The sequence below is a fragment of the Doryrhamphus excisus genome, linkage group LG18 (assembly GCF_037039965.1).
Source record: "Doryrhamphus excisus strain RoL-2023G ecotype Guam linkage group LG18, RoL_Dexc_Guam_v1.1, whole genome shotgun sequence".
NCBI lineage: Eukaryota > Metazoa > Chordata > Actinopteri > Syngnathiformes > Syngnathidae > Doryrhamphus > Doryrhamphus excisus.
Genome location: NC_136374.1, coordinates 15,630,702 through 15,643,031, shown reverse-complemented (window position 1 = coordinate 15,643,031; position 12,330 = coordinate 15,630,702). Strand labels below are relative to the sequence as shown.

General features: G+C 39.8%; 2 protein-coding genes across 2 annotated transcripts; one reads left to right on the top strand and one right to left on the bottom strand.

Annotated features, from left to right (window-relative positions):
• Positions 1-844: 844 nt before the first annotated feature.
• Positions 845-8,434, top strand: olfml3b (olfactomedin-like 3b). Its single transcript, XM_078798363.1, has 5 exons — positions 845-1,251; positions 2,817-3,102; positions 4,300-5,388; positions 7,290-7,392; positions 7,511-8,434. The coding sequence occupies exons 1-3, from the start codon at positions 1,150-1,152 to the stop codon at positions 5,085-5,087; spliced, it is 1,176 nt and encodes a 391-aa protein (XP_078654489.1). The 5' UTR covers positions 845-1,149; the 3' UTR covers positions 5,088-5,388; positions 7,290-7,392; positions 7,511-8,434.
• On the bottom strand, positions 6,749-11,693 carry cdk2 (cyclin dependent kinase 2). The gene is made up of 7 exons (XM_058055889.2): positions 11,236-11,693; positions 9,434-9,511; positions 9,245-9,365; positions 9,007-9,177; positions 8,812-8,913; positions 7,481-7,684; positions 6,749-7,390 (listed from the first exon to the last, which is right to left on the bottom strand). The coding sequence occupies exons 1-7, from the start codon at positions 11,349-11,351 to the stop codon at positions 7,286-7,288; spliced, it is 897 nt and encodes a 298-aa protein (XP_057911872.1). The 5' UTR covers positions 11,352-11,693; the 3' UTR covers positions 6,749-7,285.
• Between the last annotated feature and the right edge of the window lie 637 nt (positions 11,694-12,330).

Below are 12,330 nucleotides of genomic sequence, written 5' to 3'. Positions count from 1 at the left end.
GCAACAAAAACCTGCTCTGATATTTCTTCAAATAAATTAGCTATATGGGGAATCACACTTTTCTTAGTATTTTATCCAAAATAACCATATTGCCCTTTATTTGTTTGATTAGATACTCTCAAAGACAGAATTAGTCACCAGTATCTTAAAGGTGATTTAAGTGCAGTACTTGAGGTACAACAGGCACTGTTGAGTCGGATGCAACCAGTTTGCAACAAAAACAATACGATGCCAGCTGCTGCTGAACTGCTCTGATATTTCTTCAAATAAAATATCTATATAGGGAATCACACTTTTCTTAGTATTTTATCCAAAATAACCATATTTACCTTTATTTGTTTGGTAAGATACTTTAGAAGACAAAATCAGTCACCAGTATCTTAAGGTGATTTAAGTGCAGTACTTGGCTGCAGCCAGGGGAGGCACTGTTGAGTCGGTTGCAACCAGTTTGCAACAAAAACAATACGATGCCAGTTGCTGCTGACCTGCTCTGATATTTATTATAATAATTATAACAAAATATCTATATGGGGAATCACACTTTTCTTAGTATTTTATCCAAAATAACCATATTGACCTTTATTTGTTTGGTAAGATACTCTAGAACACAAAATCAGTCACCAGTATCTTAAAGGTTTCCCTCTTTGCATCCAATCTACAATATTTGTCAAATTTTGAAGTAAAACAAATTTTTGTTGGGTCTTTTGTCGTAGCTGCATCGCTTCAGGTCGCTGGAGTGTGTGAGTTACGGGAAGAAAAGCTCTGTGAGCTTTGGTTTACATGTATTAATCTCCAAAACGTCTTTTTTAGTAGCGATAAAATACAGTTTTAAGTTCAGGTCAGTATGGTAATATAGAAATAATCATAATTTTTTTAACGTTTAGTTTTTTTTCAAGTTCTGAATTTTTTAGATACATTTGAACATCTTGCTTCAACCACGTAGCTTCCTGGTTCCTGTGTGAGTCATCAGGTAGACGCCATATAGACTAAATAAGAAGGACAGGCCGACGCCGCCTCCCATTTCAACCAGATGTTCCTGGCTCCTCCCAGTCAGCTCAGCTGGCTCCTCGGACATTCCAGCCCACCTCTGGGAATCTGCTGGCTCCTCCAAGTTTCTCACCAGTCTAAGAAAAGGCAGGAGGAGACACGATGAGAAGACTCGTAGTCCTGATTAGCGTGATGTGCTTCGCGAGCGCTCAGCACCATCAAGCCCTGATTGACTACTTGGAGCGGCGGCTGCTCGCCATTGAGGTAAGGCTCTCACCTCTCGTTTTACAGTTGAGCTCTGGGTTCCATTGGGATACTTCCAGGAATAGGCAATGGAATGCAGATGTGGGTAAATCCTGGGGAAAATATGGAAAAAGTCGACTCTCTCCAATTATGCTCCATTTATGCGTGTACTTTTGACGTAGGAGGAATTTAAGATGAAGGTAAGATGAACTGAAAATGGCTCCAGTAGTTGTCGACAGTACTTTGTATTACTACAGTATTACTATGTCAATATTGTTCTTTCAAGTCGTGGCTGTTTATTTGAACCTGTTGAGAATGTTTTTTTTTTTTCATCTCTACTGGGAGCTCAGTTTTCCGAAGCTCCTCGACGTTAGTGTTTTTCTTCGGAATCAAAACTACATTTCATTCATTCATTCATTTTCTACCGTTTATCCTCACAAGGGTTGCAGGCATGCTGGAGCCTATCCCAGCTGTCTTCTACACCCTGGACCGGTGGCCAATCACAGGGCACATATAGACAAACAACCATTCACACTCACATTCATACCAATGGACAATTTGGAGTCGCTAATTAACCTAGCATGTTTTTGGAATGTGGGAGGAAACCGGAATACCCGGAGAAAACCCACGCATGCACGAGGAGAACATGCAAACTCCACACAGAGATGGCCGAGGGTGGAATTGAACCCTGGTCTCCTAGCTGTGAGGTCTGCGCGCTAACCACTCGACCGCCGTGCCGCCCTATATAATATTCATTATACATAATATAGTATATAACAGACAGTGTTTTAATCATTTAAAAAAGGATAACTCTTATACATATACATAACTAAATAAAACTAAACTAAATCAAAACCTCACATCTTGTGGTGTCCATAGTACCCGGAGAAAACCCACGCATGCTAACATGCTAACTCCACACAGAGATGGCCAAGGGTGGAATTGAACCCTGGTCTGCGCACTACCCACTCGATCGTGGTGCAGCCCTGAAAACTTCACTTGTCATTTAGAATTATTTTTTGAATTGATTCATCCATGGCTGCACGGTGGATGAGCGGTTAGCACACAGGCCTCACAGCTAGGAGACCGCAGTTCAATTCTACCCTCAGCCATCACTGTGTGGAGTTTGCATGTTCTCCTCGTGCATGCGTGGGTTTTCTCCGGGTACTATGGACACCACAAGATGTGAAGTTTTGATTTAGTTTAGTTTTATTTAGTTATATATATGTATAAGAGTTATCGTTTTTAAAATGATTAAAACACTGTACAGTTAATAAATATTAGGCGTCTGTGTAGAGTTTGCATGTTCTCCCCGTGCATGCATGTTTTTTCTCCGGGTACTCCAGTTTCCTCCCACATTCCAAAAACATGCTAGGTTAATTAGCGACTCCAAATTGTCCATAGGTATGAATGTGAGTGTGAATGGTTGTTTGTCTATATGTGCCCTGTGATTGGCTGGCCACCAGTCCAGGGTGTAGAAGTCAGCTGGGATAGGCTCCAGCACCCCGGCACAACCCTCGTGAGGAAAAGCAGTAGAAAATGAATGAATGAATAATTCTATCTATAAGACATGTTTACCACTATAGGACCGCATCTCCCTGTGGCATGAACAAGCCATCCGCTATGCCTCAGAGCTGCGGGACCTCAAACAACAGATGGTTTCCCAGCTGGAGAACTTGGACAAAGAAAAAGAGACGCTCCGTGTGAACCTGGACAGCATGGGAACGAGAGTGGACCGGGTGGAGCGAGAACTGGATTACCTGGAGACCCAGAACGGGGCTCAGCCTTGTGTGGATGTGGATGACAAGCTGATAGAGCAGCAGGTGACACAAGTGCAGGAGAAACAGAAGACCAAGTACTTCAAAGTCACTGGTGAGATTTTACTGCTTCCTGTTAGTTGTATATAATTGTAGTAGTTGTAGTTTACAACTTGTAGTTTTTCAGGAAAAAAAGCATCTGCAATATGATAAACGCAACAAAAATAATTTGTTGTTTTTGGAGAAAAAGATATTTTCAGAGAATAAATACATAAATTAATTTGTGGAGTGAAATCCCAAAGCCCATTTTTGGGGAAAATAATTTTGAAAAAAAATGATTGTTTTGTGAAAATCATGTTTTCTTACTAAAATTAAAATTAGCGTTTTTTTACAGACTTTTTCTGGAGAATTTTTTTTTTCCAGATAATAAATACATAAATTAATTTGTAGAGTGAAATCCCAAAGCCCATTTTTGGGAAAAATATTTTTGAAAAAAAATGATTGTTATGTGAAAATCATGTTTTCTTACTAAAATTAAAATTAGCGTTTTTTTACAGACTTTTTCTGGAGAAAAAATATTTTCAGAGAATAAATACATAATTAATTTGTGGAGTGAAATCCCAAAGCCCATTTTTGGGGAAAATATTTTTTGAAAAAAAAAGATTGTTTTGTGAAAATCATGTTTTCGTACTAAAATTAAAATTAGTGTTTTTTTACAGACTTTTTCTGGAGAAAAAAATATTTTCAGAGAATAAATACATAAATTAATTTGTAGAGTGAAATCCCAAAGCCGATTTTTTGGGGAAAATATTTTTTGGAAAAAAAATGATTGTTTTGTGAAAATCACGTTTTCTTACTAAAATTAAAATTAGCGTTTTTTACAGACTTTTTCTGGAGAAAAAATACAAAAATTTAAATTAGCGTTATATCTCCTCCTCTGTTGTTTTTTTTAACTCGCTAGCAACCTTTGAGACGTATTTTTTTTCAAGTATTCTGATCACGAGGCATGACACATAACATTGATATGACATGACATGACATTCCCTAAAAACTGCCTGTACTCATCCATGGCATGACAGACATGATAGAGTGAAAAGAAGTGTGGAAGTGGTAATTTTTTGGCTTCTTATTTTGCCTTTCTTCGCCACTTTGTCTGAAAACCTTTCTTAACGGGATAGTTTGGACTTTGGGGCATGACGTTGTGTGACCAGAACTGGGCTCCCGTGGTCACCGTTCATATCTGTTTTCTTTAAGCTAGCATCCTATTTAGCCGTGGCCGTTTCTTGTAACTCGGTTGTGTTTCTCCTGTTAGATTGCAGCGACATGATCTCCACCATAAAGGCCATGAAGATCTTGAAGCGAGTGGGAGGGTCAAAGGGCATGTGGACCAGAGACACCGGCGGCGGGTCGGGGAAGGTCTTCATCTTCAACGGGACCGATAAAGACACCATATTTGAGTTTTCCACCGTGCAAGATTTCACTCGCTCGCAGGGGCTATCCGAATCCAGGCAGCTGAAAATTCCTAAGACCTGGACGGGAACCGGTCACGTGGTCTACAATAATCACGCCTATGTCATCACGCAAGCGGACGAGGCGGTAACGCTGGTTAAATATGACTTAAGAAACAAGTCCGTGGCTGATAGCGTGGTGTTCCCGGTCCAGGACCAGGTCCCGGTTTATAACCTGAGCCCTGAGACCGTCATGGACTTGGCCGTGGACGAGGAAGGCCTGTGGGCCATTTACGCGACCCATCAGACGGAGAAACACATCTCTCTAGCTAAACTCGATGCCATCTCGCTGACTATCGAGCAAACGTGGGACACAAACTGTCCGAGAGAGAACGCGGAAGCGGCTTTCGTCATCTGCGGGACGCTTTACGTGGTTTACAACACCAAGCAACCCGGACGCTCACGTGTGCAGTGCTTGTTTGACATCAACGATACGGTCAGCGGTGATGACGCGCCGCTGCTTTACTTCCCCAAACGCTACGGCGCTCACGCCAGTCTCAAGTACAACCCGCTAGAGCGGCTGCTCTACGCTTGGGATGATGGCTACCAGATTCTATACAAACTCGTCATGAAGAAGAAACTTGAGGTTTAACACATCGAGTACCTTAAAAACTCAATTTTGGTAGCTATGAAGTACCGTAAATTCCGGACTATAAGCCGCTACTTTTTTTCCCAAACTTAAAACTAACCCTGCGGCTTATTCAGTGATGCGGCCAATTGATGTAATGTTTCTAACGGCCGCTAGGGGCTCTCGAATAGAAAAGGTAAGATTAAGACCGGTGGAATATATACGTCGAGGAAGACTGCAACTTCTTGTTGTGCATAAATGGACGATGACTGATGGCGTCACTTCAAAGGAGGAAGATGAAGACGGCTTACCGTGATTTTTACCAGTATGTACTTTTACGAGTATGTACTTTTACCAGTATGTACTTTTACTAGTATGTTCTTTTACCAGACCTGTTATACTGTGTTGCTATTGTGTTGCTAGCGTGTTGTTACCATGTTGCTACCGTTTTACCGCCGCGTCACAGGCACCGTTTGTGAAGAAAGTTATATTATTATTATTGTTAAGTTATATTATTAAAACTCTTTCTGTGTACCGTCTTTCTTTGTAAATATATTTACATGTTTTAATGTGGGCACATGCGGCTTATATATGTACAAAATCAGTTTTCCTCTAAAAAATGTAGTGGGTGAGGCTTATAATCAGGTTGCGCTCTATAGTCCGGGAGTTACGGTAGTTGTGAGAAGCTACTGGCCATCTTATGTGTTTTTGTCCTTTTTTTTTTATTATGAATTTATTATTTCACTTTTAGAGACATTTTGCTTTGTTCTCGAACTTGGCCTCACTAACTTCTTAAGTCCTGGTTCCAATGGACCCTGCAGAGTGTAAATAGCCGCAAGCACTTCCTCTGAATCCAAATTTCCGCTGCTCTTACGTGACTACTTTGTTTTGTCTGTTTGTGATTATAGCTAATTATGGGAAAAGCCCAGCTAGCTTATACATAATCTAGTTATAATTAAATGCAAATACGTCTTAAATCCCCTTTGTATGTATGTTACATGAAATCACATGTAACAGCAGTGCTTCAAAACAAAGACAACGTACATTTAATCGGTATTTTTATTCTTAGCAGGCTAGCTCAAAGCTACATAAGTTTGCATTGATTTGAATGGTATCTGCTAGCTGGCTAGCACTCATGTTTCCCTCGTCATACTTAGTGGACCTGGTTGAACCACTTGTGAATAGGTTAGGTGTTTTTAACTAAATAAAGCAAATTATAATTATCATCTTGTCAATTGTGCATATTAATTAGTGTGTAGTAGTCGCTTTAGCTTTACTCAATTAATAAACATCCTTAATAGTTTAACGCAAAAATGATCACAATCATTTTTCTTCTATTAAAGCAAATTGGCGACATCTAGCGGCCAAAAGAAGAAATACTGATTGAAAAATATTGTCCTACTGAAAGAGATAACCTTTTTTTTTTTTAGATAATCATGTATGAACATATCTGAAATTGTACTGAAGTATATTATTAGGAATAATGCTTTTATTATTAGGAATAATACTTTATAATAATAAACTTGAGTGATACATTACTTATATTTGCATCAAGTTGTTATATCTTATTTTATATACATATAAATATTATATACACTTTATAGACAGTTGTGAGTTTCAAATCCAGACAAATGAATGACACAAAATATTTTTACCAAATAACGACAGACAATTTTTAAAAAAGGAACCATTAAGACTGATATAAACAAGTTTATTTTTTCCAACTGTCAATAACAAGCAGCCATGTTAAAACGCTTCATTTAGGGGAGAATAAAATTGAGAGTAAGAAAATTGCCACACACACAAAAAAAGTGTAAAATCTGAATACAATGCAAACATTGCAACTTTAACAGTGTATGTACAAAGATGAGGAATAAAATATATTTTTTATAGTTTCACCGAGCTCTTTCACTGCGAAACTGGAAAGACCAATAAAAAGTTGATATTTGCACTATCCCGAAAAATGTTAGCAATTATTTTTTTATCTAAGTTTGGAGGCTCTAAAGCCAACATGCTATTTAAATAACAAGGGTTTGCTTCCTAAACTAGAAGAAATCTGTGAAGGCTTGTACAAAACATTCGTTAGTACTAAGAAAGCACGATCTAAATTGTTTTTTTACATATGGCATAACCTTCAGATACCAAACATCCCCTAATATGCCACCAACTCAGGCCACTTACTGCTTATTAAGAATTTGAAGCTAATTATTTCTCCCCGCAATTCAGATTCTCAGATGAGGAAGCGGCATGGTGACATCACGGAAGAATCGATGGACCAGGGCGTTTTTGGCGGATAACCTTTTGTTTGGGTCGTAGTGCAGCATTTCCTGTAAAGAGAATATTGCACTGCAATTAGATCCAACCAATACAAATATTATATAATATAAATACAGTAAATGAAAATGAAATGTTCTCACTCCGAGTAACTCTCTACCATCCTCATCCAGGAGAGGAACCACTTTGGAGAGATCCTGGCGGGCCCACTTGGGGAACGACGGTTTGTAGTCCGGCATGGATGTAACTCCCGGCCACGTGGCTTCATCGGGGGTGCCCAGGGTGCGGAAGATTCGGAATAGCTGGTCAATCTCTGAGTCGCCAGGGAAGAGCGCCCGTCTGGTGATCTGAAGAAGACGGTATTTTCTTACTGGTCGGCGATTCGGTGTCTTTGACCAGGACATGTGTCAATCAACCAGGAGTAAATGGAGGGCGGTTGGGAGACATCCACTTAACCGCTGAACTATTTGGCTGGTTCAGCAGTCGAGGCCAAGGGGAGTGGGACAGCAGACGTTTATGTAAGCTTACTTTAATGGCAGTCGAGGGAAAAAACGAAGCGAGGGGTCAACTCCATGATTATTGTAAAGCTGGCAAATATGCTCGGAAAATCTGAACAAGACGGAAAGTGAAAATTCCCATACAATGGAAAAGTTAGCAACGTGCGTAGGATGGCTACCGTTTATTTGATCCTCTGTGAGGAAAATAACTTGTTTTTTTTAATATGACCTTTAAAGCGATTCTCTTTGAATGTTCTGACCTCCTGTTTCGATGCTAGTGTTGTATTGCGTAGAATGCCTGGAGGTGTTGCCATAGCAACTTAATAGACTGCATGAAACTACTTGACTGAATAAACGACATCTAAGTCGGTTGGTTGCATCTAAGTCGCACGGTGGACGAGTGGCTATTATGTAGGCCACACAGTCAAGAAGAACTGGGTTTGATTCCACGCTTTGGCATCTGTGTGGAGTTTGCATGTTCATAACCTAAAATATGCATGCTAGGTTAATCGGTTGGCAGCTTGATGAACAGGCGATGTCAATGTGATGCCAATGGATTACTCTTTTGAACGCATATTGTTTTGACAAGAACCGAAGCTCACGGAACCGAGGGGGGGGGGTGTAGTCGCTAACGAACTAATGAAACATGAACTACGATGCGGATGTCATACGACGTCATGTCAAAAAAAATTCTCACTGCACGGCAGTCGAGTGGTTAGCGCGCACAACCTCACAACTGGGAGACCCGAGTTCAATCCCATCCTCGGCCATCACTGTGTGGAGTTTCCAGGTATTCCGGCTTCCTCCCACATTCCAAAAACATGCTATGTTAATTGTCCAAATTGTCCATAGGTATGAATGTGAGTGTGAATGGTTGTTTGTCTATATGTGCCCTGTGATTGGCTGGCCACCAGTCCAGGGTGTACCCCGCCTCTTACCCAAAGACAGCTGGGATAGGCTCCAGCGAGGATAATTACCATTTCAGCAAAGATGCATCCCAGACTCCAGATGTCAACAGCTGTGGAGTAAAATTTGCAGCCTAACAGGATCTCAGGTGCTCGGTACCATAATGTCACCACCTGACAAACAAAACAAAGCAAAATTTAGTCAAAGTAAAAAAAAAATAAAAATAGTCGTATACGTTTGAAACCTAACCATACACCCCGACTCACCTCGTGTGTGTACGTACGCACAGGCACACCAAACGCTCTTGCCAGGCCAAAATCCGCCAACTTGATCTCCCCCTGGGCGTTGATGAGAAGGTTCTGAGGCTTCAGGTCCCGATGAAGAACCCTGTGGGAGTGGCAGAACGCCAAGCCCTGCAGCAGCTGGAAGAGGTAACTCTGCGGATGGAAGAAATGTGAATATTTTTCGTCACAACCAAGTCGGTGTGATTACCCGACGATTTACCTTAATGAGAGGAAGAGGGATGCCGGTGACCGTGGAGGAGTCCATGAACTTCTTTAGATCCTGATTAAGGAACTCAAAAACAAGGTATAGCTTGTTTTCTGTGTGGATGACATCGTGTAACCTTTAAAGAAAAGCGTTTTGACTTTCAATTAAAACATTCAGACAAGAATACGACAAAATTGAACTTACTTGACAATATTTGGGTGACTGAGCTCTTTAAGGAGCGAAATCTCTCGAATGGCGGTGCTTGGAACACCCTCGGTTTCTCTAAATAGAAAATATTATATCAATATTATGCCAAAATCTTATATACATGTACTACAAGGAACTGTAATAAACACCTTGGTATACTGCAGTGTAGTTCAGTATTTTATATTATTTTTAAAATAGCCGTTTTACTGCATCTTAGTACATGTTATAGGTGTACCTAATGTTGTGAGAACAAAAATTAATGAAGCAACTGTTTACAATATTCTCAAATTGTGGTAGTAGTACTACTGGCGGTACACACAAAACTCCAGATTATAGATATTTATATCACAATTAATTCATGAATTATTTAACTGTGTTGTGTATGTATTTAATGCGTTGCACTTTTTGACTTGAACTACAGAAATTAATTCAATTTTCATTGTATTGTGTACCTTAAACTATATTAGGAAAGCAGGAAGTGAACAATTACATGTAATTATTGTAAGATTCAGGCTGATGTACTGCAGCTGAGGTAGTACAGTGGTCCCCCGCCCCCAACATGTTGCTGGTTCAATCCTCATCAACTGATTTCAACATTCAGTCTCCATTTTTTTTAATTTCCAGCATTTTCCATCAATTTCCAACATTCATGATCTGCTAACAATGGAGAAATTAAATGGTTTCCAACAATACAGGGTGACATGGTTCAGTCCAAAAAAAAAATGGCTCAGTCCATGTAATCAGTCTTCATTTTTACATGCCAAATTCCGTCTTTTTTTGTTGTCCACTATTCCCACTTTTATCAACCTTTGAAACCATTCCGACATCAAAATATTCCGCTCTTTCAGGATAAGTAGGCTTATCTTATCAGGACGTCTATCCCCATTGGTGGAAATTACCTGTACGTTTAACATTACATGTATATTGTATGGTCATATCACCTCGTATTTTTGGTACGTGACAAAAATAAAATAAAAATTAAAAAAAACTTCAACTATATTAGGAAAGCAGGAAGTGAACAAATGTAACAGTCGACAAATTACTGCATTTTTTTTACTAACATCAAGTTTAAATAAATATTTTTTGCACCTTTGCAATAAGTGACTTAAGGAAATGGTACATAAGCATCAACTTGTGAGCTATAAATTACTATGGTACCCATTATGTCATTGTATGGTCATATCACCTCATAATTCGGTACGTGACATGTAAACTATATTAGGAAAGCAGGAAGTGAACAAATGTAACAGTTACTGATTGTAAAAGTACCAGATGGAGGGGTAGGATTGAATAAATTTTGCTTCTTCCTACTACTTTTGGACATGTGGAACTGGGAACTGATTATGTGATGCATTCAATTGTAATCTGATGCATGTTCAAATGAAATAAAACCATTACTATTGTGACTTTATTTATGTATTTCAGTAATAGAACCTCGGATATATCGGAAATGCGCTCACAACGGACAGATAAAAAACAATTTTTCTGTAATGCATTTCCAAAAAAATTCATTGCATATATCGGATTTTTTATAACGGATTTCGCCTATTTCGGACAAAATCTCCAGTCCCGTTCCAATTTCCCTCGCATATATCGGATGGCCGCATCGTGGCCTTTGATCCATGTTTGATCCATGTTCACAGCCAAAGCCAAATAATGCAGATTTAAACACCTCAATCTGATCCCACTGTTATGTCCCCACCAGTCACCCCCCCATCCCATAAAGCCAAAGCCGGGCAGGGCGACCTCCAGGGCCCCGGAGGTGCCACGGTGCCCCCCACCGACAGCAGCTGACTTACGTGTCCAACCTGATCTTCTTCAGAGCGACAGTTTCTCCGGTGCTCTTGTTCTTGGCCTTGTACACCACCCCGTAAGTACCCTCTCCTATCTTCTCGACTTTCTGGAACGATTCCATGGGAGCGGAGAGCCTCGACCGACCGGCGCCTGGAGGCTAAAGCTAGCAAAGCTTCGTCTTTGTGTCCGAGCTAACCACGAGAGCGCGCGGGGACATTCATTCACTAAAAGTGCTTCTTCTTGTCGAGGCTCATCCGCTGGCTCCACACAACCGCTGGAGGAGTATAGTCAGCGTTAAAACATTAACTCGGTTAAAAAAAAGATATCTGGAGGGGCCTTACGGGGGGTAAATGTTAGTTTGACCCAAATAGTGTTAGTATCATGAGTCAATTCGACTTAGTTGTTGTCGTCCTGTGAAAAACACACAACTAACACAGCGACGTTTCCCGCGTTACTCTCCGAGGCGCGCGATTTGTAATTCCAAACAACCCGTTTCCTACAGAAGGGCGGTGCTTCCGTGTCTAGTAATAACTTATCCGTCAATGTTTTTCGTGTAATAACACAAAATGAAAATGTAGTTAATTTATATTTTAATATATTGTCTTTAAAGTTTAAAATGTTGGCGTTAGTTGCCGTAAGTTGAACCACACATACGAGCTCAAAAAGTGTCGTAGGATCAAAATCAAACGGCTACCTTTCTCATAGGTCACGTGATCCGATGACGTTTTACGTAATGTAATCAGTTCATAGCAGAGATGGGCAATACTGTACATTTTGTATCGAACCGATACTTAGTTTAGCTAGTAATTTTTCAAGCTCATTGAATTATTTTGTGATTATTTCCTTTTATTTGTCGGTCATGACACAATCACAATAAAACTAGGTTATATAGGAAAACAAAAAAATGTAACAATATTGAATACAAGAAGATACAGTCATGTGAAAAATATCAACAAAATAATAAAAGTATTTAATTATTCCCTTCTTTTTATTATATACACTTAGTAAAAAATAAGTAAAAACAAAAGCAAACACTAGTTTCATCCCCAAGCCCCACTGTGTCCAAGGTGGTTTTCCCTAGGTTTGTAAATAATATAGCA

Coding starts and splice junctions, on each gene's coding strand:
- olfml3b (XM_078798363.1), top strand. CDS start 1,150: ATGAGAAGACTCGTAGTCCTGATTAGCGTGATGTGCTTCGCGAGCGCT. Junction 1,252..2,816: donor GGCGGCTGCTCGCCATTGAG/GTAAGGCTCTCA, acceptor TTACCACTATAG/GACCGCATCTCCCTGTGGCA. Junction 3,103..4,299: donor CAAGTACTTCAAAGTCACTG/GTGAGATTTTAC, acceptor TTCTCCTGTTAG/ATTGCAGCGACATGATCTCC.
- cdk2 (XM_058055889.2), bottom strand. CDS start 11,351: ATGGAATCGTTCCAGAAAGTCGAGAAGATAGGAGAGGGTACTTACGGG. Junction 9,366..9,433: donor AGTCACCCAAATATTGTCAA/GTAAGTTCAATT, acceptor TTTTCTTTAAAG/GTTACACGATGTCATCCACA. Junction 8,914..9,006: donor TGCGTACGTACACACACGAG/GTGAGTCGGGGT, acceptor TTTGTTTGTCAG/GTGGTGACATTATGGTACCG.